Source organism: Papio anubis, chromosome 2 (genome assembly GCF_008728515.1).
Source record: "Papio anubis isolate 15944 chromosome 2, Panubis1.0, whole genome shotgun sequence".
In the NCBI taxonomy this organism is placed as follows: Eukaryota; Metazoa; Chordata; class Mammalia; order Primates; family Cercopithecidae; genus Papio; species Papio anubis.
In genome coordinates this window covers 97,341,219-97,368,561 of record NC_044977.1, presented here as the reverse complement: position 1 = coordinate 97,368,561, position 27,343 = coordinate 97,341,219, and the positions used below count along the sequence as shown (strand labels likewise).

Below are 27,343 nucleotides of genomic sequence, written 5' to 3'. Positions count from 1 at the left end.
AGTGATCTGTTGCACTGCATGGTGATCACAGTCAACAATAATGTGTTGTATGTCTTTAAATTGCCGAAAGAATAGATCCTTAACATCCTCAACACACAAATGTGATAAGTAGGTAAGGTGAAGGATATGTTCATGAGCTTGATTGAATCTTTCTACAGTGTATAGGTAGATCGAAACGGGGTGATTGTATTTTAAAGTAAAGTTTAGCTTTCTGCTTTACCTCATTTTTGGCATGTTAAACAGTTCTCTCTTTATTGGCATAAAGTTTTATGAATGGTACTAAAGAAATTTGGAATGAGAATATTCAGTCTACAGTTTCAGGGCTTGGTTTTTGTCCTTTGCTTTTCTATTTTCTGAGTATTTGCTAATCCTCTTGTGAGGAAAATGCTTTTTCAGAAACAAATGGAAAGAGTATAATTTGCAAAATACATCAAAATTACAGTTTGGGGAAAGAATAAAGGACAGTATTTTTAAGGGGAAAATAAAACCTGCTTAAATTTTACCTGAATTACTTGGTGTTGGCTGGGAAGGAATCTTGCTGTCACAAAATTGTATGCAAACAATTGTGTGAAGTTATTTTCAAGGGACCCTTCCATTTTTAAATGACCAATAATTACCTCCGCCTGTTTTATGAATGGCTGTTTTCCTGTAACTTCCTTTCTCAACTTGAGATGCAGTTTCTAAACATTTCAAAAAGTTTTAAATGGAATTATTTGTTCTTAATGTTTAAACATCTAATGTTTATTAGATGAATTTCTTCCCCTTAAGACAGCTGGAGCAGGTAGCTTGCATAGTTACCTGCATAATTACGCATAGTTGCATAATTGGAGGAACACTAGAAATGTCAAAATATATTAATTTTACTGTCTTTGTTTTTCTTTGAATTAGAAAGGAGTAGGTAGAAACTTCGTATTATTTAAGGGAAAAAAAAAGCAAGGCTCAGGGGTTGGTGAGGACTAGAATCCAACCCAGGCAACTCTTAACTGGGTATAGGACCTGGACAAAGTGAGTTCTTAACCTCATTGGCCGTGCTTTTTCATTTGTAAAATGGGTATCGCTCTTAAGGAATTAAATGATATAATAAATGTAAAAAGTGCAGTACATGCATAGATTCCTAGAAATTAAAATCTGCTTCCTCATTTTGAGACCTGCATTCAGACAAAACTGGAATTCTAATGGGCAACTGTGGCAGCAAAAGACATTTTAAAAATTAGAAATAAGACAAAGAAAAATCCATGGTTTTGCTTTACTCGTTTCTGTATAAACCTGTTTAGGTTAGTAATAGATTTTTAGTAGTATGTATATGGGTGATAACGAGAGAGATCTATTAAGCCATAACAAAAATTTAGAGTTTTATGAAACTTTGTAGTGAAAATGAACTTTTGAAATTTCTTTAAATTCTCGAATAAGCTTATTTCTGTGTTGCTTTCATGTTAATATGTAAAGGATTTTCCTCTTCCATTGAGGCTCTTTGATGAGAAGCTTTTCCTATGCAATTTTTATTTTTAATGACACTTTGACTAAACTTAAGTATAATTCAAACACAGATATGTGGTGAATTATTTAGTATGGCAAATTTTCCATTTGTTTTGTCCAGCACCGTTGCTTAAATGATGAGCCATTAGGTATTCTTCGGAATCAGCCGCCTCTCTTAAGTTTACTAAATTTATCTCACTTCTACCCCCAAGTCATCACTTTACCCAAACTGGTGTTCTCCTTTCCTAAGCCAGCCAGCAGTAGGCACTCTTACTTTGTTGCTTGTTTACCCCACTTTCAGAAATGGTGTTCCTCTACTCCTCTTGAAGGATAAGCCCTGGTCTGTGGGCTGCCCCTGTCCTTGGTGAGCCTGCCTTCTATAGTATCCTCTATTCTTCCTCTCACATGCCTCACCTAGGCTCACTTGTATAATTATTTCTCTTTTTATATGTGAATACTATTTTCTTTTCTTTTTTTTTTTTAAAGTCCTGGGATACATGTACAGAATGTGCAGGTTTGTTACATAGATATACGTGTGCCATGGTGGTTTGCTGCGCTGTAGATCCTATTTTCCTAAATCATTTTTGAGATTTGAATGGACAGGGACTGTGTTGTGTCCTGTACAGTTAAGGCTCAAATTATTTGTTAACAAAAATGACTTAGTGTTTCTGTTATTCAGACTAAAACAGTTGCATACCTTTATTTCTTTTATTTGTTTTTCTTGTTTTTCTTTTTTTTTTTTTGCGATGGGGTCTCGCTTTGTCTCCCAGGATGGAGTGCAGTGGCTGATCTCGGCTCGTTGCAGCATGGACTCTTGAGCTCCGGTGATCAGCCTGCCTCGGCTTCTCAAAGTGCTGGGGTTACAGGTGTGAGCCACCATGCTGGGCTGCATACCCTCTTTCTCAGAGGAAGTAAATATTTCATTGAATATGCCTTGTTTATTAACATTACATAAATAGGCATTAGATAGTGTAGTACACAGTGTATTTTCAGAAAAATTGGTGTATTTCATAGATCTCTTAATGGAAAAGTAAATGGAATGGATAATTATGTACAGAAAGTCAAAAATTTAGTAGCCTCTGCCTTTCCTGGAGTATAAAAGCAGCACATATTCATTGTCAAAAATTTTAAAAGAACAGAAAAGCATAAAGAGAAAAAATATTCTGTAATCTTACTAATTTAACATTTTAAGTTTTAAAAATACATACATTCATACAGATTATATGCTTTTTAAAAATGATTGGGACAGACCAGGTATGGTGGCTCACACCTCGTAATCCCAGCACTTTGGGAGGCCAAGGCAAGGTGAATCACTTGAGGTCAGGAGTTTGAGACCAGCCTGGCCAATATGGTGAAACCCCATCTCTACTAAAAGAAAAGTATAAAAATTAGCTGGGTGTGGTGGCATGTGCCTATAATCTCAGCTACTTCGGAGGCTGAGGCAGGAGAATTGCTTGAACCTGGGAGACGGAGGTTGCATTGAGCCAAGATCGTGCCACTGCACTCCAGCCTGGGTGACAGAGACTCCATCTCAAGAAAAAAAAAAGATCGGGATTATATGCTGTGAAGTTTGGTATATACAATTTTTTTTTAAACTTAACATTATGTTGTGAGACTTTCCCATGAAATTAAATAGCCTCAAAATATGGTGGCATACTGTTAACGTTGGGTATGTTGTGTTTTACTTAACCATCTCCTTATTGTAGACCTTTAGATTATTTGATTTTTTTTTTTGCATGTATAAATATCACTGAACATTGTTGAATGTAAATATTTGTCCTCATCTTTCTTTGAGATGTGAATCTAGTAGTAAGATTATTGTCAAGGATATTAATTATTTTAAGGCTTGTGAGACAGGTTGAGTATCTCTTGTCTAAAATGCTTAGCACCAGAAGTGTTTTGGATTTTGTCAGATTTCGTAACATTTGCAATATACATAATGATGGGACCCAAGTCTAAACATGAAATTAATTTCTGTTTCATTTACACCTGTACATATATGCTAAAGGTAATTTTATACCCCATTTTTAATAATTTTGTGCATGAAACAAAGTTATGACTGCATTTCCTCTCAAAAATTAATAGAAACTGTGATTGGTCACATGAGGGTTTTTTTTACTTGTAGTGTCTTGTCAGCACTGAAAGCTTCAGATTTTGGAGCATTTTTGGATTTCATATTTTCACCTTAGGGGTACTCAACCTGTACACTTATTGCCAAATTGTTTTTCAGGAAGGTAGCTTGCTTGCAGTCCCACCAGTGGAAGAGAATCCCTGGAATGAACTTGTTTTTGAGTCAAAGTCAGTGAAATGTTAGGTGCCAGTATTTTGGTTTATTGATTAGTTGTTTTTTTTTTTTTTTTTTCTGTTTCACGATTCTTTTTTGGCCATTTTTTAAGTATCACTTTAATCAAAATATTAGGAGGAATAAAAAGATGGTAGGGAGTTAAAGTGAGTTTTGACAGTGGTAATAAAAGCTTTAGATCAGAAGAGATTTAGATTCTTAAAATTCTCCATAACTTAATATTCTGTTTTCCTGGGCACAATAGTAATTGTGGGTTGGCTTTGTTTATTTTGGAGTAATTTCTGTACACCCAGCTTATGTTTAAGTCATTACTTATTATGTGAACACTTAATGCTGGAATTGTTACCATACTAATTTTTAAATCCTACTTACCTATAGGTAGAAAGATAACATGCTTAGCATTTTTCATCACTTTAACAAGAGACAGAATCTGTTTAGGAATTTCAACTTATTGTCTGTGTTGCTGGTCCAGGTCTTGTGGCTTGGATGTTAATCTCTTCCTCTCTACAAATACTAAGTACTATACATCAGTTAATGATTTGCTTAACTCCTGAATACATTCAAATTCCTTGATATATGCTGGACTGCGCTTGTTTTACTTAGAGGAAATAAAGATTACTCAATCAGTGCTTCAAGGATTCTGCATTGGCAACCAAATCATTGCCCAAGAAACTGGAACAGGCTTCTCACCGTGACATTCCTAGTCCTCTCAGCAGCCCCTAGTCCATCAAAATTGATGAAAACGAAGAACATACTTTAGTAGGCAGCTACCTTGTCTTGGAAAATGCTTTCTTAGAGACTTAGGAGTACAAATTGCCCAAAAGAAGATTTCTAATAATAAATGACTTTAATCTTTTAATTTGTAGATCCCATCTTGATCCCATCCAGCGATTGCAGACTGGTAACTGCATAACCACATAGTAATATTCAACCAATCCAGTGAAAAACTCTGAATTCTTCTACAACTTAGGACCTATTGACCTGTTAATGGTTCTTATCTTTGGTTTATAGCTTATATTAGTAACTCCTAGGAGGAGGCATGCTGTCATTAAAAAGTGAAATATTGTTTACTTTTTTTTTTGTTTTGAGTCTGAGTCTTGCTCTGTTGCTCAGGCTGGAGTGCAGTGGCGTGATCTCGGCTCACTGCAACCTCCACCTTCTGTGGTCAAGCGATTCTCCTGCCTCAGCCTCCCAGGTAGCTGAGACTACAGGCCCGTGCCACCATGTCCAGCTAACTTTTGTATTTTTAATACAGATGAGGTTTCAACATGTTGGCCGGGCTGGTCTCGAACTCCTCACCTCAAGTGGTCATCCATCTGCCTCAGCCTCCCAAAGTGCTGGGATTACAGGTGTGAGCCACCATGCCTGGCTGAAATATTTACTTTAAATAAAGAAAACAGCAGTGGTGACTGCATAATAGGGTTGTGTTTATTTTGCTTGACCTAAAGGTTATTCCTGGAAGACTTAGTTTACTGTCTTCCTTTCAGCCTATACCATTTTAAAAATTTTAGCAGTAAAATCAGGTTGGTAATACCATTGAGAGAGTGTTAGTTCCTGTACTTAAGTTGATTTTTCTATAGATGTACAGTTTGGTCTACTGTTTTTCAGGAGTAAGGATTACAGTTTTCATTTTTTGGTATTTGTAAAACATACCAGATAATTTCTATGTGTAAGAAGCTTAAATGCGGTTTTAGTGGAGCTTTGCAAAAACTCAAACTTTTAGTTGTCTGTATTAGATTGATATACTGGTGCATATATATGTGTGTGTGTGTATATATATTTAAGCATTTAATTGTTTGAGAAGAATATTGGTGATCTGATTTTGGAGGAAAACTCCAAATAAACAAAATGTTTATTACTATAGATAAGCTATAGAAGTAGTACAATTTTTGTGCACAGCCGTTTTTGTTCAATTCGTCTACTTTCTCATGCCATGGATTGGTTCAGAGTGGTATCCAGGCAGAGCTGCCTTTGTTGAGCATACTGTTTTGTCCCTGCCTCTCTAAGAGGTGTGAGGAAGAGGCATTTGTTTGATGTACAGTTGAGACTGCAATGGTGATGATGTTGATGAAAAGCTAAAAGTGAGTTTTAACAAGAATAACAGGGTGAATTCCAAATTGATAGTAGGTTTAACAGAAGCTGGTTCTACAACTGTTTTCAGCAGCTTGCAAAACGTGTGTAGGGCCACCCACACTTCCTTCCTCTTCTCCAGCCACACCCACATGCTTCAGTTGCTTCTGCTGTCTTTAGTAGGAGAACATCAGTATATTCTTGCAGCACATAACAGTACTTGTTTCTCAGACACAAGTTTTTATATTATGAGCATTCTTGGCAAGTTGGCCTATTTCATTTAGGTCCAGCCTAGTTATATGCCTGTGCTAAATAAAAAGGTTGCTTTAGAACGGCCTATTTAGTGGTTGCTGTTTAAAAACATGTTATCTTAGCTGTATAATCATTTAAAATATTGATTTAGAAGAACTTAGTGCATGGGAAAATGTTCACTTTTTAAAGTAGAGGAAAAAGTAGTTATCAAACTTCATGTCTAAAATCTTAGCTTTGTAAAGAACTGTAAGTATAAAGGATGTACACTCGGACCTGATGAGAAGTCATCCTAGATGAGCGTATAGGTGATTTTTATTTATTTTTTATTTTTATTTATTATTTTTTTTTTGAGACGGAGTCTTGCTCTGTCGCCCAGGCTGGAGTGCAGTGGCCGGATCTCAGCTCACTGCAAGCTCCGCCTCCTGGGTTCACGCCATTCTCCTGCCTCAGCCTCCCGAGTAGCTGGGACTACAGGCGCCCGCCACCTCGCCCGGCTAGTTTTTTGTATTTTTTAGTAGAGACGGGGTTTCACCGTGTTGGCCAGGATGGTCTCGATCTCCTGACCTCGTGATCCGCCCGTCTCGGCCTCCCAAAGTGCTGGGATTACAGGCTTGAGCCACCGCGCCTGGCCGGTGATTTTTATTTTCTTTATTGTGCTTTTATGCATTTTCTAAACTTTCTAAAGTGAAAGTCTTGTATTAACTTTTCCAACTTATTTTTTGGAGAGAAGTATTGTGAAAATAGTTACAAATCTCTTTTTACCCTGACATCCCCCCAAGCCCCTAAGTATTATCCCCATTTTATTTTTTAAAATTGTGTCTGGCCATATATTATAAATAGAAAATAATTTGAAAGAATCTATACCAAAATGTAAACAGATGTTATCATAAGGGGTGGGATAATGGATTTTTGTTTTCAAAATTCCCCCTCCCTTTTTTTACTGGTCTATATGTTCTAATTGTATTTTTCTCCTGAACTAAACAGATTTTTCTTTCATAATTGTTTTTGAGATTTTCTATAAGGATATATTTGATGCGAAAAAATGTAAAGGAGTATTGAGTCCTTTTTGAAAAGCTAAATTTGATAGGAAATTATATTAATATCATTTTAAAAGCAAATACTTAGATTTTGTGAGATATTTTATTGAAAAACTCCCAGACTTTGATGCCTAACTAGAGACATTATTTCCTATATCTTATAGCACTCATTTTCAATTTAGTTTATTTTAGGAAACTTAACAACAGTTCAGTCTCTGAACTGGTCTCTCTTATGAAAGCAAGAGAGATAATAGTTTGGTGAATTCATTCTCTTGAAGTAGGGTAAACAGCTGAAAGAATTTCTGCTTGGATGGTGGGAATGTCATCTTTGTAACAATGATGGTGGTGGTGGTAGCTGGTATTAAAGAATGCTTACTCTGTGCCAGGCACTGTTCTAAACACTTTACCTGTATTAACTCATTTGATCCTCACCATATCCTATGAGATTGTTTTCTTATTACTAACATTTTCTAATGAAGAAACTGACCATACAGAGAAGTCAAGGTAACTTGCTGAGTTCCTTTGGCTAGTGATTGGTGAGCTGGGATTCAAATGCAGTTGTTGGTTGCCGGGCGCGGTGGCTCAAGCCTGTAATCCCAGCACTTTGGGAGGCCGAGACGGGCGGATCACGAGGTCAGGAGATCGAGACCATCCTGGCTAACACGGTGAAACCCCGTCTCTACTAAAAAAAAAAAATACAAAAAACTAGCCGGGCGAGGTGGCGGGCACCTGTAGTCCCAGCTACACGGGAGGCTGAGGCAGGAGAATGGCGTAAACCCAGGAGGCGGAGCTTGCAGTGAGCTGAGATCCGGCCACTGCACTCCAGCCTGGGCAACAGAGCGAGACTCCGTCTCAAAAAAAAAAAAAAAAAAAAATTAAAACAAATGCAGTTGTTGGTCTTTAGAACCAGTACTTATCACTGTACTACCGCACTGCTTTGCCACAGAGACTAGGGATGAAACAGGGGCTGCTGGAAAAAGAGAAACAGGCAAGGATAGTGGAAGGAGCTACCATATCCCTCTTGGAGCTGAAGGACCAGTCAGGTAGGCATCCCAGGGTTCGTCTGTCACTAAATGTAGACCTGTGCCCATGGCTTGGCCAGCCCTATGTGTGCTGCAGAACTCTTGCTCCTTGTTCCCTCATTCCTGGCAGGACACTTGCTTTCATATCCAGATGTCAACCACCTTTCCTCCTTCTTTCACCTTTCCTATCTTGCTTCCCCCATTCTCTTGCACTCCTTTTCTCCCAAGTGCATTTGAACTTTACTTGGACACCTCTCACCTTTAGTGTATAGTGTAAATTATTATGTTGGTGTCATGTGAATGTTTAGGCCTTTCTGTTATTCATGTAATAGTTCATTTTCATGGAAAGACCTGCAAGGCTACCTCGGTCAGTATTCCCTCATCGTGCCACGAAGTTGGATATAAGTGATTTGCTCACATTCCTTTTGTTTGTGGTGATAGTTTCTTTGTTACTATCAAGTGGCGGGCCTCTGATGGAGAAGGTGTTTTGTGTGATCCCTGATGCTGGCATCATAAGTGATTTCCACTTGCCTTCTGGAGGACAGTGTGTTGTAAAGCTTGCCCTCCTTGGCTGCTGTAGTGTGAGTATTTCATGAGCCTGTAGGGGCTCCTAGAGATTGGGTGGCTTTGATGCCAGGCTGAGCATAATTGGAGCTAGAGACTGCTGCTTGTCAGGCACGTTAAGCTTCATGGTACCTAGCATGCAGTTTCATGTGGAGGATTCAGTGAAATGTGAGTTTGGGGCCTGTTGTAGGAGGCATTTAAAAAATGGCAATTGTACTGTTGTTCATTATTCTTTTCTTTTCTTTTCTTTCTTTCTTTTTTTTTTTTTTTTTGGTTGAGATGGAGTCTCACTTTGTCACCCAGGCTGGAGTGCAATGGCGCCATCTCGGCTCACTGCAGCTTCCGCCTCCGGGTTAAAGTGATTCTCCTGCCTCAGTCTCCTGAGTAGCTGGGAATACAGGCGCCCGCCACCACGCCCAGCTAATTTTTGTATTTTTAGTAGAGACAGGGTTTCACCATGTTGATCAGGCTAGTCCCGAGCTCCTGACCTCAATGATCCACCCGCCTCAGCCTCCCAAAATGCTGGGATTACAGGCGTGAGCCACCGTGCCCGGCCTTGTTCATTATTATTTCTTCATTCCAGTGGAATTATTTTTCTGACCTGTCTACCTGGAAAAATCTGTTCACTTTGAAATCCCTGTTTACTAAAGGTCACTTAAAGGAGTTATAATTCACAGAAGGCAGAAGGATAATGGGGGAAACTGGGTTACTAAAGACAAATTTTACCATTTTTATACATTTGTCTAGATCCAGCCTTAGAGTATGTATTTTGACTTTAAGCAAAATTCAAACAAATACAACTAAATCTGAATCTTTTTCTGTATTTTCTTTTAGGAAAAAGAAGCAACTAACAAAACACTGTGATAACAAGGATTATTCAGTATGCAGTTTGCAGGGTATGTCTTGGAGACATTACAAATTCACCTTTATATAAGCCACATCTTAACATTCGGCATTGATGTTCAGATTGACTTTTGGGAGCTGCAAGATCCTCAAAGATCAAAAAAAACGATTTAGTTACTTTGTACTCTAACTCAAAACGTACTTGATAGTAGGATTGGACAGTAGACTAGTATTTAAAAAGATGTTCACTAACAAGGATGTTTTTCGTCTAAACTTTCAATTAATCATAGTGTCCTGTTCTTAGCTATACAATTTAATTGTGGTTTCATAGACTATGGAAAAGGGGTGCTCATAAAAAAAGGACATTATTTGGTAGTAAGAGTGATTGTTTCACTATAGGGTACTCATTGTGAAGATACCAATTAGATTCTTTCCCATGAGCTTGCTGTAGATTAAAAATTATTTCACCATGCCCTCTTGTTGGCACAGGTTTGGGAAGAGAAACATTAAGATTTAATAGTACTTATCTGTGGGTGTCTGAGGCTCTGAAAAAAACATTTTTTTTTCATTTATTTTTGTAATAAAAACAGTTTTGTTTTCAAAAATCAGATTCATTTGTAAAATCTGATTTATGTAACTTTCCAGGAACACATCTAAACTAAAATGATAGATGAAAAGAACAAAATTATATAATTTGGGGGCAGCCTGAAGGAATGTGTTTTAAAAGCTAAAGTGGCATTTGCAAGCTTATGCAATAGAAACGTAGACTTGGGTAGAATTTTAAGCATAATTATTGCCCTTATAATTAATTGAAGTTAAAATATTTAAAGTTAGTTTCCTGCCCCCCCACCAGAGTTTTTATATTTGAACATTAAATATACCAAATTAAAATTTCTTTGGGAAACTACTGTCCAAATAAAGCAAGGTCTTTCAATTTGGATTTTCCTGTTAATCCTGTCATTAAAGTTACTAGTTCAGATGACAGAAATAATATACATATAGAAGAAATTTGCTTCCCCCAGCTCCCAACACCTAGGCATTGTATCAGTTTCTTATTTAAAAATCTTAATAGCAGGATTAATAATTTTGGTTCTAAAATCAATTTGCAAACACAGCGTAGCATAATGTTTTAAAGCATGGACTTTGGTGTCAGACAGCCCTGGGTTTCAGTCCCGGCTCTTTTACACACTGGCCATTTGGCCTACACCAAGTTACTGTGCCTCAAAAGGGGGCTAATAATTCCTGTCTCTGAGGGGAATTGTGAGGATTGAATGAGGATGATGTGAAGTATTTGGCATGTGACTGGTGTGTAATACTCATTAAGTAAATGGTAGTGCTATTTATTATTACAATAATTACTAAAATGCAAAAAATGTATTAGTAAACATATTAACATTGACTTTTTGAACTTGTAATTTAACTTAACATAAATTTTTTGAGGGGGTTCTAGGTATGTGATTCAGATCATTTCTGAAGTGGTATAAGTATAAAAGTGACTTTATGTTTCTTTTGTAGTTAGTATTTTAACTCTTAAGATGGTATTATCCTAAATGGGGCATTGATTAGAGTGGCCAAATGTTTATAAAGAATGTGGACTTTGAAATTTATTAATTAGGTGTGAATCCTAGCTTTTGCAGTTAATGTCACTTGTACCTAGAGCAGCCTATTGCCTTAGCTATAAAAATGAGACCAGTGCTGACTGGCCAGGCACGGTGGCTCAAGCCTGTAATCCTTGTACTTTGGGAGGCCAAGGCAGGAGGATTGCATGAGGCCAGGAGTTCAAGACCAGCCTGAGCAACATAGCAAGACCCTGTCTCTAATAAGAATAAATAACAGTTTTTAAAAATTAAAAAAAATCTTACCCATTATATGTCAAATTTCATTTTTTGGGATATTTTTATCTAAGTGGACTCAATAATTAATGCTCTTAATATATAACTGAAAATGTGAAACTGTATATTGAGAGGCATAGAAAAAGTAGAAAAAGGTTTGTCAAAGGGATAGATACTGACTAATGGGAGAGAGCTGACCTTACAAGGTTGCTATATTCCTCATTGGATTTTGTTACTCAGTTCTATTAAATGTTGGTCAGAAAAAAAAGTGAGGGTTCAGCCTGTGAGATATAAAGTTGCATCTTGTTTAATTTTATACATGTTTGTTTTTCTGAGTCAGGGTAATTTATGGGGAACCTATTTCTATTCATTTATTATACAAGTTGAAATTTTTAAGTGCATTATGAAATGTGGTTCTTAAAAACCAAATGATCTTTAAATCATCTGTAAGAATGCATGCCTGTTTACTCTTGGAATATAATCACGTTATGCTGGGTTGTGATTCAGAGTTGGAAAACGATCATTAAAAATCAGCATAACTGATGAATACCAGTAAATTAGCAAATATTTATTAAGTACCTACTACCACATACCTAGAACCCCCTCAAAAAATTTAAAGTTCAGTTATAAGTTTAAAAAGTCAATGTTAATATGTTTACTCATATGTTAAGCACCTACTGTGTGCCAGGTGCTTATCCTAAACAATAGTGATGCAAGAGCAAACAATTACCTCCGAAACATTTTGGAAAAAGTTGCATTTCAAAATTTAATAAGACAGTTTGGATTACATGCTATTTGTAAGCACTGTTCTAGGTATTGGGGGAAAGTAGAAGAAAAAAGAATCTTAGAATAGAAAATCCCTGAGAACCTGCTGCTGTCAGCATAGAGGAGATGGCGTACCCGAATACCTGTAGAATAAGACCACATAAAATAGAGGTGTCCCAAGGTGCTCTGGAGATATTGAGGAGAGAAGGAGTTAGAGAAACCTTCACAGAATGGAATTTTTCTCTTTTTCTTTCTTTCTTTTTTTTTTTGCACTTAAAGGAAGTGATGTTGGTCTTGGGGAAACTGAAAAGTTGTTGGGTTTCTGTCCAAATGTTTATTCTTCGTGTTTTCCCTTGTCAACTCTTGCCTTATTTTCTAAGACACTAATTAAAATTACTTTTAGAAAATGTTTGTTTCTTAAACATGCTTGTCAAACTTGCCAGTTTTCTTATTACTGACCAGCAAAAAATTGCTTCCAATGAACTAATTTTTTTTTCAGTTTGCAAAAATTTAGTATTTAAATTCTCAGCCTTTGTAATATAAAGTCTAAATATAGAAATGGGTTGTTATGAATGACCCTGACTCATTTTATATCTCAATTTATTTTCTTCAAGTTTCTCTTAAAATGAAAAAAAAAACAAAAAATGAACTGATTTTAAAGTTTGTGAAGAAAAGTCACAGAAACTTAATTTTGTTTCTCTTCTTATTTTGTAGATATCCATGACGACATTGAAAATGAATTTTTTGTATTCACCAGATATTCTTATATGAGAAGATCTATTTCAAACAGTCTAAATATTTTTTCTTCTGTTGGACCAGCATGGCGGGATTTAAGCGAGGGTATGATGGAAAGATTGCTGGATTATATGATCTGGATAAAACCTTGGGTCGAGGCCATTTTGCTGTGGTTAAACTTGCCAGGCATGTCTTTACGGGTGAAAAGGTGGCAGTAAAAGTTATTGACAAGACAAAACTGGACACTCTAGCTACTGGTCATCTTTTCCAGGAGGTGAGATGCATGAAACTAGTGCAGCATCCTAACATCGTCCGCCTTTATGAAGTTATTGACACCCAGACCAAACTATATCTTATTCTAGAACTTGGGGATGGAGGAGATATGTTTGATTATATAATGAAACATGAGGAGGGTCTTAACGAAGACTTGGCCAAGAAGTACTTTGCTCAGATAGTTCATGCTATATCTTATTGCCATAAACTCCATGTGGTTCACAGAGACTTAAAACCAGAGAATGTAGTCTTCTTTGAAAAACAAGGTCTTGTAAAGTTGACAGACTTTGGGTTCAGCAACAAATTTCAACCAGGGAAGAAGCTCACTACAAGCTGTGGATCTCTTGCATATTCTGCTCCAGAAATTCTGCTTGGTGATGAGTATGATGCACCTGCAGTAGGTAGGTAACCTCGGTCCAGTATTTGGCCACTTGAATTCTGCCAGCTAGAGTTGGTCAAATCAGTTGTTTATCTAAAAATGATTTCTAGAGAATTTAATTGTTCTTAACTAGCAAATTGGGTTTCATAAATGCCATATATTCCTAAAGCTGGCAATTTGTTGATTTCAACTTTTAGATGGCAAATGTCTAAAGTATATTTGTGAGTACAAAGGAAAATGAGTAAGTTATCATTTAAGGTAATCTCTTTTCTGTTCATTGTAATTTTTTTCTTAAGGTCCAAATGCTTTTCTTATCTTAGATTTTTCTTTCAGTGGCTGTCTTTAGCCATTTCCTTTCTGTGCATATCCTCTAACAATCATTGGAGACCCATATTGGAAAGGTACTGTGAATATTACAGTGCAGTGTCAATAATTTGGGTATTAGAATCATTTATTAACTGTGAACTTGAACAAGTGCTTGACCTCTCTGCTTCATTTTTTATCCATAATATAGAATTGAATCAGGTACAGGTGTAGCACTCCCATATTATCTTGTTTACTCTTCACAGTGACCTGTGGGGTTGTTATTGTCCATCTCATTGTTCAGAATAGGAAACTGGCATACAGAGGCTTTCTGTGTGGTGGATTCTGGAATTGTGGTACCTTTGACATTCCTAACTGCCTTCTTTTCCTCTCCACACACTTTGTGCTCTTTCACTTGTCAAGATTTATCTATTTGTGGTGAAAGTATTTACTGCCTTTCAGTTTGTGTAAACTTTGTCTCCTTGGGATTGTATTTGTTTTGAAGTTCATGTAGGAATTTGTTCTTAATTTTTTTAAGGATTTGTTGATCAGAAGGTGCAGTCAGCTTTTTGTTAGTTTAATCTTGGAAAAAATGTACTAATATTACATGCACGTGATGTCAGATTCATACATGTAAGTATTCTGCTTGCATTTGTGGTAACTTGAAATGCAGGTTTTAAAGGATTAATGACGAAGGTGCACTTAACGTTGAAGAGTGTTGATGTTATATCGAATACTTTGTGCACCAAGACACTGATTTTCATGTTAAGACTATCATGTTCTGGAAAAGAAAGGGGTAATGAGCGGTTTCTGCCTACTACAGATAACTAGACTTCACTGAAGTCTTTCCTTAGAATATTTGAGTGGAGATTTTTGATTAATGGAGCCATTCTAATCAGACAGTGAAGCCAGGAATTTCCAGAAGAAGAAACACAAATGTCTACACATGAAAAACTCTTGAACCTCATTAGTGCAAATTTAATAAGAGTATCCTATTAAAGATAAGGTACTCTTTAAAATCTATTAAACATAAGATACTCTTTCATACTTTTCACATTGGGAAAAACTAAAGTCAGACAAAACTAAGTGTTGATAAGACCATAGACTATCAGGAACTCTTACACTATTTAGAAGACAATTTGGCAATGTCTGGTAAAGTTAAAGATGTACACATCTGGTAACCCAGCAGTTCTCTCCTACATATGCACTCCAGAGTAACTCTCACTTATGTATACAAGAGATTTTCAAAGAACGTTTTTAACAGCATTATTGAATGTACAGCAGGGGAATAATTTGTTAACAGTATTCATATTGAATTCTATATATGGTGAAAATTAAACATTTTTGCCAGCATGATTGGATCTCACAAGCATACTTTTTAAGGGAAACAAAGCAAATTGATGAAGAGTACATACAACATTTATATAAATCTTTTTTTTTTTTTTTTTTTTGAGACAGAGTCTCGCTCTGTCACCCAGGCTGGAGTGCAGTGGCATGATCTCAGCTCACTGCAAGCTCCACCTCCCGGGTTCTCGCCATTCTCCTGCCTCAGCCTCCCGAGTAGCTGGGACTACAGGCACCCGCCACCACGCCCAGATAATTTTTTTTGTATTTTTAGTAGAGATGGGGTTTCACTGTGTTAGCCAGGATGGTCTCGATCTCCTGACCTCGTGATCCACCCGCCTCGGCCTCCCAAAGCGCTGGGATTACAGGCATGAGCCACCGCCCCAGCCAACATTTATATAAAATTTTAAAACATACAAAGCAGTGTTATATATTATTTACTAGTATGTGCACATGTGTTACATATAGTAAACTCTGAAGAATGCATGAGAGCAAGATAGGTTACTTCTGAGGGGCAGGCATATCTGTAGGCTTTCAGCTGTATTGGTGATGTTTATTTTCTAAGTTGGGTGGTAGGTACACAGGGGTTCATTGTAATGTTCCTTTTTCCCCCCCTTATATCTTAAATATTGCATAATAAAACTTTCAAAAAGCTATTAAAAAAGGAAAAGAAAACCACTTGGGAAGATGTTCACCAGTCTAATAAATGATTACCATGTGTTGGTGAAGTAGGCTTGGATAGAGTTCATGGGTAATATTTTCATTTTCATTATTTATAGTTATTTCAATTCATACTGTGTGATGTGTGATTGAAATATGGAATTGCTATTTTAAAAAAATGGACAGGTGTCTTTCTGTTAATGTACTATTAGTTTATCGTGCCAAAAGTAGTCTGATTTTTCACAAATGTTTACTAAAATGAGCATACACAAAAATTAAAATCAGACATATTTTGAGATGTTAATAAAAAAACTTTGATTCTTTTTTTTTTAAATAAGTGTTTTATAGTATGCTGGTCCTCTGCATTGAGAATTCGCTGAGGAATTGTCTATTTTATTATTCTTTTCAAAAAATCAGATTTGATTTTACTTATCAACTATACTTTTTGTTTTAGATGTCTTTTCTTTGTTCTTTCTAGGATCTTTGAGGTTTTCTATTTTTTAATAGCATCATGTATCAAAAGCTTATTTCTGTGTGTCTTGATTTCTAACAAATGGTTTATTAATGCTATTTAGAAGACAATCTGATGTGTACATCTTTAATGCCATGTGATTTGATGCTATATGATGCCCTCTCCCAGAATCTCTGAGGACGTCCTAGGGGTTTCACTCTGCAGTTGTTGTTCATTGCTAAAATTTATCTTTGGTTTCTTATTTAACTGAAAAGTTATATAGAAAGGTGTTCCTTTTCAAAAATTCAAAATGGATAGATTTATTTTTCTCTTTAGTTGTCTGTTTTTTAACTTCTAATTTTAGTACATTGAAGTTAATTTATGCCCAATTGGTTTCTGCTTTGGATACTATTTTTAGATTTTCTTTTGTGGCTTGATACATGGTAATTCATACCATGGTGACTATTCTTCATGTGATTAAAATATTTGTATAGTTGGAGTTTTTATATATACTTAAGATTATGCATTATGCAGTTTGTTCCTTTGTACCCTTACATGTTTTTATTCTGACCTGTCATTTTCTGAGAGAATAATGCTAGTCTTCTATTCTGATCTGTGAATTTTGTAATTTAACCATTTTTTACTTTATACATGGCATTGTCAAGCTTTGATTGACAATAAAGGTATTAAAAGTTTCTAATATATTTTACATGATGAGTTATACCTTTCATCAATACGAAAGTATACTCTTTGATACATATTGCCTTAAAGTCTGTTTTGTCATTGCTTTAAATTTATCCCTTTTAAACAATAAAGGCATACTTCATTTTATTGTGCATAACTTTATTGCATGTCTCAGATCTTGCAGTTTTTTTGTTTATTTACATATTGAAGGTTGCCGCAACCCTTCATCAAGCAAGTCTCTTGGCACCATTTTTCCAACAGCATACATCATGCCTCTCTGTCACATTTTGGTAATTCTCAAAATATTTTAAACTTTGTCGTTATTTATTTTTTATGGTGATCTGTGATCAGTGATCTTTAATGTTACTATTGTAGTTGTTTTGGAATGCCAGACACAGCACCCATATAAGACAGCAAACTTAACTAATAAATGTTGTATATGTTCTGACTGTTTCACTTACCAGCCATTCCCTCATCTCTCTCTCTCTCTTCTTGGGCTTCCCTATTCTCTGAGACACAACAATATTGAAATTAGGCCAATTAATTACAGTGGCCTCTAGGTGTTCAAGTGAAAGGAAGAGTGGTACATCTCTCACTTTTAAGTCAAAAGCTGGAAATGAATAAGCTTAGCGAGCAAGACATGGTGAGCCAAGATAGACTGAAAGCTAGGCTTCATGCACCTAACAGCCAAGTTGTGAATGCAAAAGAAAAGTTCTTGAAGGAAATTAAAAGTGCCACTCCAGTGAACACATGAATGGTAAGAAAGTGAAACAGCTTTATTGTTGATATGAAGAAAGTTTTAGTGGTGTGGGTGAAAGATCTAGCCAGCCACAATATTCCCTTAAGCCAAAGCCTAATCCAGAGCAAGGCCCTAACTCTCTTCAGTTCTCTAAGGGCGAAGAGAGGGGAGGAAGCTGCAGAGGAAAAGTTTGAAACTAGCAGAGTTTGGTTCATGAGGTTTAAGGAAAGAAGCCATCTCCATAACATAAAAGTACAAGATGAAACACCAAGTGCTGATGGAGAAACCAGAAGATCTAGCTAAGGTAATTGATGAAGGTGGCTCCACTGAACAACAGATTTTTGATACGACTAAAACAGCCTTCTATTGGAAGAAGATCCTGTGTAGGACTTTCATAGTTAGAGAGAAGTTGGTGCCTGGTTTCAGTGCCTCAAAAGGTAGGCTGGCACTCTTGTTATGGGTAAATGCAGCTGGTGACTTAAAGTTGAAGCCATGCTCATTAACCATTCAGAAAATCCTAGGGCCATTAAGAGTTAAGTCAAATATACTCTACCTGTGCTCTATAAATGGAACAACAAAGCCTGAATGACAACACGTCTGTTTACAGCATAGTTTACTGAATTTCTTAAGCCCACTGTTTGAGACCTACTACTCAGAAAAAAAGATTCCTTTTAAAATACTACCACTCACTGACAATGCACTTGGTCACCCAAGAGCTCTGATGGAGATGTACAAGGAAATTGATGATGTTTTCATGCAGATAACACAGCATCCATTCTGCAGCCCATGGATCAAGGAGTAATTTCGACTTTCAAGTCTTACTGTTTAAGAAATGCATCTTGTAAGGCTATGTCTGCCATAGGTAGTAATGCCGCCAATCCATCTGGGCAAAGTAAGTTGAAAACCTGGAAAGGATGCACCATTAAGACCATTTGTGACTCATGGGAGGAGATCAGAATATCAACATTAAGAGGAGTTTGGAAGAAGTTGATCACAGCCCTCATGGATGACTGTGAGGGGTTCACAGTTTGTGGAGGAAATAACTGCATATGTGGTGGAAATAGGAAGATAAATAGAAAGGGAGCCTGAAGATATGACTGAATTGCTACAGTTTCATGATAAAACTTGAATGGATGAGAAGTGGCTTCTTAGCGATGAGCAAAGAAAGTGGTGTTTTTTTGTTTTTTTTTTTTTTAATCTTAATTTTTTTAAATCCATGAACGCAGGTGAAGAAATGGTTTCTTGAGATGGATTCTATTAGTGAAGATGTGAATATTGTTGAAATGACAACAAAGGATTCAGACTATTAATGTAAACTCACATAGTAAGTTTGATAAAGCAGTGGCAAGGTTTGAGAGAACTGACTTCAGTGTTGAAAGAGGTTCTGCATTTCTACTGTAGGTAAAATGCTGTCAAACAGCATTACATGCCAGAGATAAATCTTTCATGAAAGGAAGAATCAAATGATGCAGCAAACTTCATTTTTGTCTTATTTTAAGAAATAGCCACAGCCATGCCAACCTTCAGCAACCATGACCCTGATAACTAAGCAGCCATCAACATCAAGGCAGGAACTTCCACCAGCAAAAAGATTATGCCTTGACTCATTGAAGGCTCAGATGATTGTTAACGTTTTTTAGAAATAATTTTTTTTTTTTTCTTTGAGACCGGGACTCCCTCTGTAGCCCAGGCTGGAGTATAGTGGCATGATCATAGTTCGTTGCAGACTTGAACTCCTGGGCTCAAGCAGTCCTTGCACTTCAGCCTCCTGAGTAACTGGGACTACAGGTGTGCACCACCACATCCAGCTAATTTTTAAAGTTTTGTAAAGATAGGGTCTTATTATGTTGCCTGGGCTGGTCTTGATAAAGGTTTTTTTGTTGTTTGTTTGTTTTTTAAATTTTTTGCCCGTGACACAGCCCCAGGAGATTCTGAGAACATGTGCCCCTCGTAAAGTATTTTTAAATTAAGGTATGTACAATATCTTTTTTAGACATAATGATGTTGCACATTTAATAGACTACAGTATAGTATAAACGTAACTTTTTATACACTGGGAAACAAAAAATTGTGTGTCTCGCTTTACTGCAACATTCGCTTTATTTCAGTGGTCTGAAACAGAACCCACAGTATCTCCGAGGTATGCCTGTATATAACAGTATTTCGTGTCTAATCTATGAATCAGTCTTTGAATAGGTGAATTTGATTTATTTATATTTAATATTACTGGAGTGTTTGGACTTGTCCTATCTTATTTTGTGGTTTTCATTTGCCTTATTATTTATTACCTTTTCCCATATTTTGTTAGATTATGCAAGCTTTCTTTGCTCTTTCCCCCGCAGTGGTTTGCACGATGTGTAATCTGTTTCTTTTTGTGTTGGTGTCCACCTTTAATGTCTAGAGTCAGACAGTGTCCACATTATTTCTCCTACCCTACAAATAAGAATCAGTTTGTTTCTACTTCTTTTTTGGTTAATAACATTCTTGTTTGCTTGTGTTTGTCTGTAATAAATACTTACTTTTTACTTAATTTTATGAATTTCTTGGCCTCCCTGTCCCTTTCTTGGATTATTTTTATTTTGCTTTGTTTTGTTTGTAACCCTTTCAGAGAGGATTTTTGAAAAATTCAAGTCCTTGTGTGTCTAAAATGTCTTCACATTTGAATGCTAATTTGACTGGATATGGAAATATATATTCAAAATCATTTTTCTCCCAACTTTGAAGATATGTTTTTCACAGATATTTTTCTGTCATCTTTTTGCTTTTAAAGTTGTCGGTGAGAAGTCTGATGCAAGACTAATTTTCTTTGTAGAACTACATTTCATTAATTCAGTGGAGCGTATTTTGTTTTTCTTATTTTAACAGTTCCGAAAATGCTTCATTAAGCAGGTTTTCTTGGGTGCTGCTGCTTCTGTTTGATGAACTTGGTTCCTCTCTCTCATTTTTCCTTCGTTCTTGGGGGTGTTAGTTGTTTGTTCATCTCTGTTTTTGAGATTTCCAGATACTTTGCTATGAATATGATGTCTGAGTACTCTAGGGGATATGGGAGAGGAGCAGGGTCATACAGCTAACTGGGAAGCGCTGGTATCTGGTCTTACTATTTGTCAGGTTGTTAATACACCTCTTGGACACCATCCCTCTCTCTCTGTTCCTGATGTCCACAATAGAGAGGAACATCCTCAACTTGATGAAGAGAATCTACAAAAATCCTGGAACACATGTCTGCGTGGACATGCTTGGTGCTAGTGTAGAATTTTTTTTTTTTTTTTTTTTTTTGAGACGGAGTCTCGCTCTGTCGCCCAGGCTGGAGTGCAGTGGCCGGATCTCAGCTCACTGCAAGCTCCGCCTCCCGGGTTTGCGCCATTCTCCTGCCTCAGCCTCCCGAGTAGCTGGGACTACAGGCGCCTGCCACCTCGCCCGGCTGGTTTTTTGTATTTTTTAGTAGAGACGGGGTTTCACTGTGTTAGCCAGGATGGTCTCGATCTCCTGACCTCGTGATCCGCCCGTCTCGGCCTCCCAAAGTGCTGGGATTACAGGCTTGAGCCACCGCGCCCGGCCGCTAGTGTAGAATTATAAGGTAGGAAATTAGTCCTCAGTTAATCCTTCTAATGGTTGTCTGGGTGCAGTTCTTTCCTGTTTCCAGTGTGCATCATCTAGAAAAGAGCACCACAGAAGCCCCCGCTAGCTGGATTTTGGGGCTCTGGTTTCCTCTTTCAGTCTGATCCTACCTGCCTTCTACTGTTTCTGTCATATCTAGGGATTTGGAAAGAGGAAGGGTAGCTAGATCATGCTCATGCACTATTGATTCAGTCAGCTCTCTGAGCTTTCAAGAATGTGTATTAAGTTGATTTCACAGAGTCAGAAAGGATGGGGGGAAAAAGGATCTATGGGAAAAATCCTGGAATCTCTCATTGCAGTCTGTGGAATTACTGTAGTAGAGTGCAGTGCAGTGGTGTACACCGTGGAGAACTCATTGCTGCTTGTCACATCAGGTTATGCAGTGGAAGAAGAGACAGGGCAATGAACCTGTGCCTGCTGGGTCAAGACAAGTGTAATGTCTTTGCTCTGAGCGACCAGGCTCTGCTGAAACCGATGGATGCCTGGCTGCTTGTCCTGTAGTGTGGCCTGCTTGTAGTGAGGTTCCAAGTGAATTTCTTGATAAATAAAGGTTTTGTCAGAGCAGCATTAGGAAAGAACTTACTCTTTAAAAAATTGTACTTTAAAATTTTCTTCATTATTATAGGAACTCTAAAATGGGAAAATTGTTTCTTAAATAATAGATTCACAACTTTTCAATAATTGTAAAACCCTGACATTATTTATGACCTTTTTCTACTTTCCTGAAAATTCTTATTTCAAGTTAAAATGAATTAAATTTGGTATTGAGAACTTCATCATCTCACCTAAGGTTTGGAGTCTTCTAGGATATTACAGATCTAGATTTAAAAACCTTTATTTTAGGTGTTTCCTAGTTTATAGACTATTTCAAAGATGAAATATTCAGTCTCTGCATTAATTCTTACTACCATTTATGCAGTAATCACTGAAAGCTGAGTTACTTGAAACATGGCTCCATATGGATACAGTGCAAATGTTTGGATTTAGATTAAGTCTTGAATATGCACAAAAAGCCTATATACACTCTCTACAACATTTCTCATGTGCAGTTCAGCATTTAATGGAAGTTGTTTAGAGTCATGGGGTGTGTCCTCACACATATTGGTGTGTAAAAAACTAAACATCTTTTCTTTATACTCTGTATTTTGTCCTACATTAAAATATTACTCTTTGCCTGCTCTAACTAAACAAGGAATAGAGAGGAACATCAACTTTTTATATGAAGAGAATCTACAAAAACCCTACAGATAACATCCTACTTAATGGTGAAAGACTCAAAGCTTTCGTCCTAAGTTGAGAAACAAGGCAAGGATGTACACATATCACTTTTACTCAACATAGTACTGAAAGTTATATAAAGATGGGAGAAGAAGAAATAAAACTGTCTCTGCTTTCAGATGACATGAATGTGTACATAGACAATCTCATGGAATCTACAGAAAAATTCCTAGAATATCAAATGAATTCTGCAATATCACAGGATATTAGATCAACGCAAAATCGATTGATTTTCTACACTGATAATGAATATGTAGAGACTGAAATGTAAAGTCATGCCAAAGAAAGTGAAATACCTAGATACACATCTAACAGAACACATCTAACGAAAAAATAATATTAGTGATAGAAATCAAAGAAGGCCTAAATAAATGGAGAGACATATGTTCATGAATTGGAATACACCATAGTACAGATGCCAGTTTTCCCCAAATGGATCTATAGGTTTAACATAATTCCTGTCAAAACTCTGCAGGGCTTTTATAGACATAGACAACATTATTCTAAAATGTGTCTGGAAAGGCAAAGAACCTAGAATAACTAAAACAATTAAGAATAAGGAGAGAAATCACTACCACAGACACTGAAAAATAGTTTGACAGTTTCTTATAAAATTAAATATGCTCTTATGAAACCAAATATGCAGTTGCATTACTGGGTGTTTGTCCCAGAGAAATGAATACCTGTATTCACAAAAATCTGTACATGGATGTTCATAGCAGTTTTATTTATAATAGCCATAAACCGGAAACAGCCCAGGTGTTATCCTTCAACATGTTAATTGGTATACTGTGGTGTATTCATACCATGGAATACTGTGCAGCAATAAAAAGGAATAAACTATTGATACAACAACTTGGATGGATTCCAAGGGGCAAAAACAATCATCTCAGGTTGCATGCTATATAATTCCATTTATAAAATTCTCTTGATATAACAAAACTGTAAAAATGGAGAACAGATTGGTGGCTGCCAGGAATTAGAGATGGTGGTAGGTGGTGTGCATGTAAAAGATAGCATGAAGGAGCCTTGTGGTGATAGAGCACTTCTGTGTCTGGTGGTTATACAAATCTCCACATGTGATAAAAATTTCATAGAAACTACATACACAAATACATGTGAAATGATGAAATCTGAATAAGCTTTGTGGACTGTACCAATGTCAGTTTCCTAGTTTTGGTATTTTACTATATTTAAGCACGATGTTACTGTTGGGGGAAACTGGGTGAAGAATACATGAAACTTACCTGTCCATTTGTTTTGTTGGCCACTGTTGTGAATCTGTAATTATTTCAAAATGAAAAGTTTGAATATAGATACATATTATTCATTAACTGGAAGGCAAGTATCCCAGTGTGGGTGTTTCTGACTTACTGTGTAGTGTGGTTTTCGTTTTTAGCAGTAATGCCTGATGATGGTCTGGGAATGAAGGTCGATGTGACAGAAACACACTATATTTTGCAGTGTGTTGCATGCTAACAAATGTCAGTCTTACACTGGTATTTTTATTTTTAAAAAATAAATATAAAATCAGATAATCAGCCGAAAAATTATCTCTACTGAGGTGAGAGCATTTACCCCTCACCATGTTAAAAGTATGTACTTGTATTTTATTTATTTATTTAAATTTTTTTTTTTTTTTTTTTTTTTGAGACGGAGTCTCGCTCTGTCGCCCAGGCTGGAGTGCAGTGGCCGGATCTCAGCTCACTGCAAGCTCCGCCCCCCGGATTCACGCCATTCTCTTGCCTCAGCCTCCCGAGTAGCTGGGACTACAGGCGCTCGCCACCTCACCTGGCTAGTTTTTTGTATTTTTTTTTTTAGTAGAGATGGGGTTTCACCGTGTTAGCCAGGATGGTCTCGATCTCCTGACCTCGTGATCCGCCCGTCTCGGCCTCCCAAAGTGCTGGGATTACAGGCTTGAGCCACCGTGCCCGGCCTGTACTTGTATTTTAGAGCACTGATTCTTAACTTTTTCTGAGTCATAATGCCTTACAATGTTCCATAATGAGGAAGGATATAGAGTTATCTTAGAATTGCATTCTTAAACATCTTTATTTATTTGGCTTAACTTACTACATGTAAAGAACATTTTAAAATCTGGTATGCATTTAAAAATTGCTATCCTGGTCTATCTGAAATGAATTGCCTTGTCTTGTGAAAAGGTACATTAATAAAATATAAATTGAGACATTCTTTATAGCTATTAACTTACTGTTTCTTATCATTTGTATAATATGCCAGTTTTTGGAACTCTTGAAATAATCAAGCCAAGAGTTGTACTTAAGAGTGTAATTTCTTTCTGTCTACCCTAGTCTGTGATAAAATAGCTCCTCAGTAGACTCTTCCCTGTAAAAGAGTCTTTTAGAGAATTTTGGAAATGGGTGTCCACCAAAAGAGTTGTGATTGTAGCATTATGTATAATGTTAAAATGCTTAAATATTTTTTAAAGGATTGCTCCTGCTTGTAAGATAGTACAGCCTAAGTAAGCTGTAAAACCTTTTGATAAAACTTTGAACTATTTCAGAAGGACGTAAATGAAGTCAGGCCTGGTAGTGTGTGCCTGTAGCTACTCAAAAGGCTGAGGTGGGAAGATTGCTTGAGCCCAGGAGTTCAAGGCCAGCCTGGGCAACATAGTGAGACTCCATCTCTTAAAAAAAAAAATTTAAAAAAAGGGTCATAAATGAATCAGAAATTTTCTCTTTGGTTTATAAATAATCTGCAGTTATAGCTGTGTGTGGTGGCAAACACCTGTAGTCCCAGCTACTCAGGAGGCTGAGACAGGAGGAAGACCACTTGAGCCCGGGAGTTCTAGGCTGTAGTGTATTATGCTGATCGGGTGTCTGCACTAAGTTGGACATTAATATGGTGACCTCTCGGGAGCCAGGGTTACCTCTAGGCTGCCTAAGAAGAGATGAACTGGCCCAGTTCGGAAATGTAGCAAGTTAAAACTCCTGTGTTGATCAATAGTGGGATAGTGCCTGGAAGTAGCCACTGTGCTACAAGCCTGGGCAAGGTAATGAGGCCCCCATCTCTTAAAAACAAAAAACAAACAAACAAACAAAAAAACCCTGCTATTATAAGTTATACAGGAATCGGTAACACCTTTTATTTCAGATTCCAGAGATGCTATTAATGTATTTACTTTTATAGTCCTTCCCAAGTGGCACCAAATTTGAATGTGTAGTTTCATTTCCCGTTTTAAGTTATTGTTTATTAGAAACAAATGTTTTAGTAATGTTTCAGTTTTTCAGAGGACCTTCTCTTCCCAGAGGCAGAATTTAACTTTTATATTACTTACTCTTGTACTATTTACCATTTGGATATACAGGCCCTGATGAGTTCTAGATTAGAAGACATTAGGCTTGTGTCACAGGGGCTACTCCCGACTGTGGAGTTTGGGATTATCTATTTTAAAGGGATGATTTGTGCCTCTTCTATGGTTAGGAAAAGAAGTTTGATCTTCTTTAAAGTAGCACGTCAGTAAGTTTTATTAAAAATAATACCTGCATGGATAAGTGTGCCCAGCACAAACTGCCTTGCAGCCTGGAGCCCAGGTATGTGTAATATTAAAATTGTCAAGAAATGAACAACATATCCATAGAAATGTAGCACACACCTTCCATAACCCAGCTGCCAAGTGAAATGTTACATACTCTGAAAGATACTTTATGCATCTGTAATGTTATCACTTGTCATATAAAACCAGAAGGAAAAAATGAAAATCTTTTCCTAAGCTGCCTGAAATTTCACATGCCTGTAAGAAACAGATATTTCTGAAATCACAATTAAAAATGGATCTGGCATAAACCCTCTGTAAATAAAAAGTATTTAGAATTAGTAAAGATTCTTGAGCATGAGACGTTTATGGGAAGTAGTCTATAGGTACCATATAGGTGGGTTTTTCAGTCATATAAAAGTATTTGAGCAGACTGAAAAATATGATAGAAATAATTTATGTGTTTTTTATTTTCTCCACTGATTTTTAGCTGTGGTACTTATTGTTCTCACTGTGTTATAAGGCTCAGATCAAACAAAATATATGTTAATACAAATGTATAATTTATTCTACTTTAGTGGTAGGGTAAGATTTAAACTGGTGGCTCTCAGTGGTCACCATCTGTCAGTTTCACCTGGGGGAGATTTTTCAAAAATACCTATGGGCCCCACCCCCAGAGATTATGATTCAGATTTACGTGGCTTAGGCTCACATTCGGAAGCTTCCATGCAATTCTAATATGCATCCAGCCTTGCCTACTGCTGATTTTAACCTATAGAATCAAATATTTTTAGATATTAGTGGAAAAAGATATTTTCAATATTTTAAATTCTGATGTTCTTTAAAAATTGTTTTTAACTTAAGTTTAAAGAGTAAAAGGGAATATTTCTTTTTTGACGTTCATAATTGGAGCTTAATTTTTTTTCTTCTTCCCTGCCTCCCATTTTTAACCACTGTCTGCTCATTTAGGGATAAGTGAAAACCACATTTTAAACCCCTTGGAAATTTTTTCTGATGTGAAACTTCAAGCTAGACCTTCCCCCACACACCCGCTTTGGAAACTCCTCTGCATTGATTGCTTGTCCTTTCCTCTTCCCTGAGGAGCCCAGAGACTGTCCTGCCTGCTTCCTTTCCACTGCCATTCCCTGGAGCTTCTGATTAGTGCCCCTGGTCCTCTGCAAGTCAGATTACCACACCGCCTCATTCCAACTCATTTTCTT

At 36.8% G+C, this 27,343-nt stretch overlaps 1 protein-coding gene across 3 annotated transcripts in view; it reads left to right on the top strand.

Moving 5' to 3' along the window:
- Positions 1–27,343, top strand: part of SNRK (SNF related kinase) — a 66,761-nt gene that overhangs the window by 5,727 nt on the left and 33,691 nt on the right. For 2 of the 3 annotated variants that reach the window (XM_021934509.2, XM_021934510.2), the window contains 2 exons: positions 9,558–9,619; positions 12,878–13,572. In XM_021934509.2, coding sequence (XP_021790201.1) covers positions 12,984–13,572 — 589 coding nt within the window. In that variant the 5' untranslated portion in view covers positions 9,558–9,619; positions 12,878–12,983. The remainder of the gene's footprint in view (positions 1–9,557; positions 9,620–12,877; positions 13,573–27,343) is intronic. The other variant, XM_021934512.2, reaches the window with a different exon arrangement.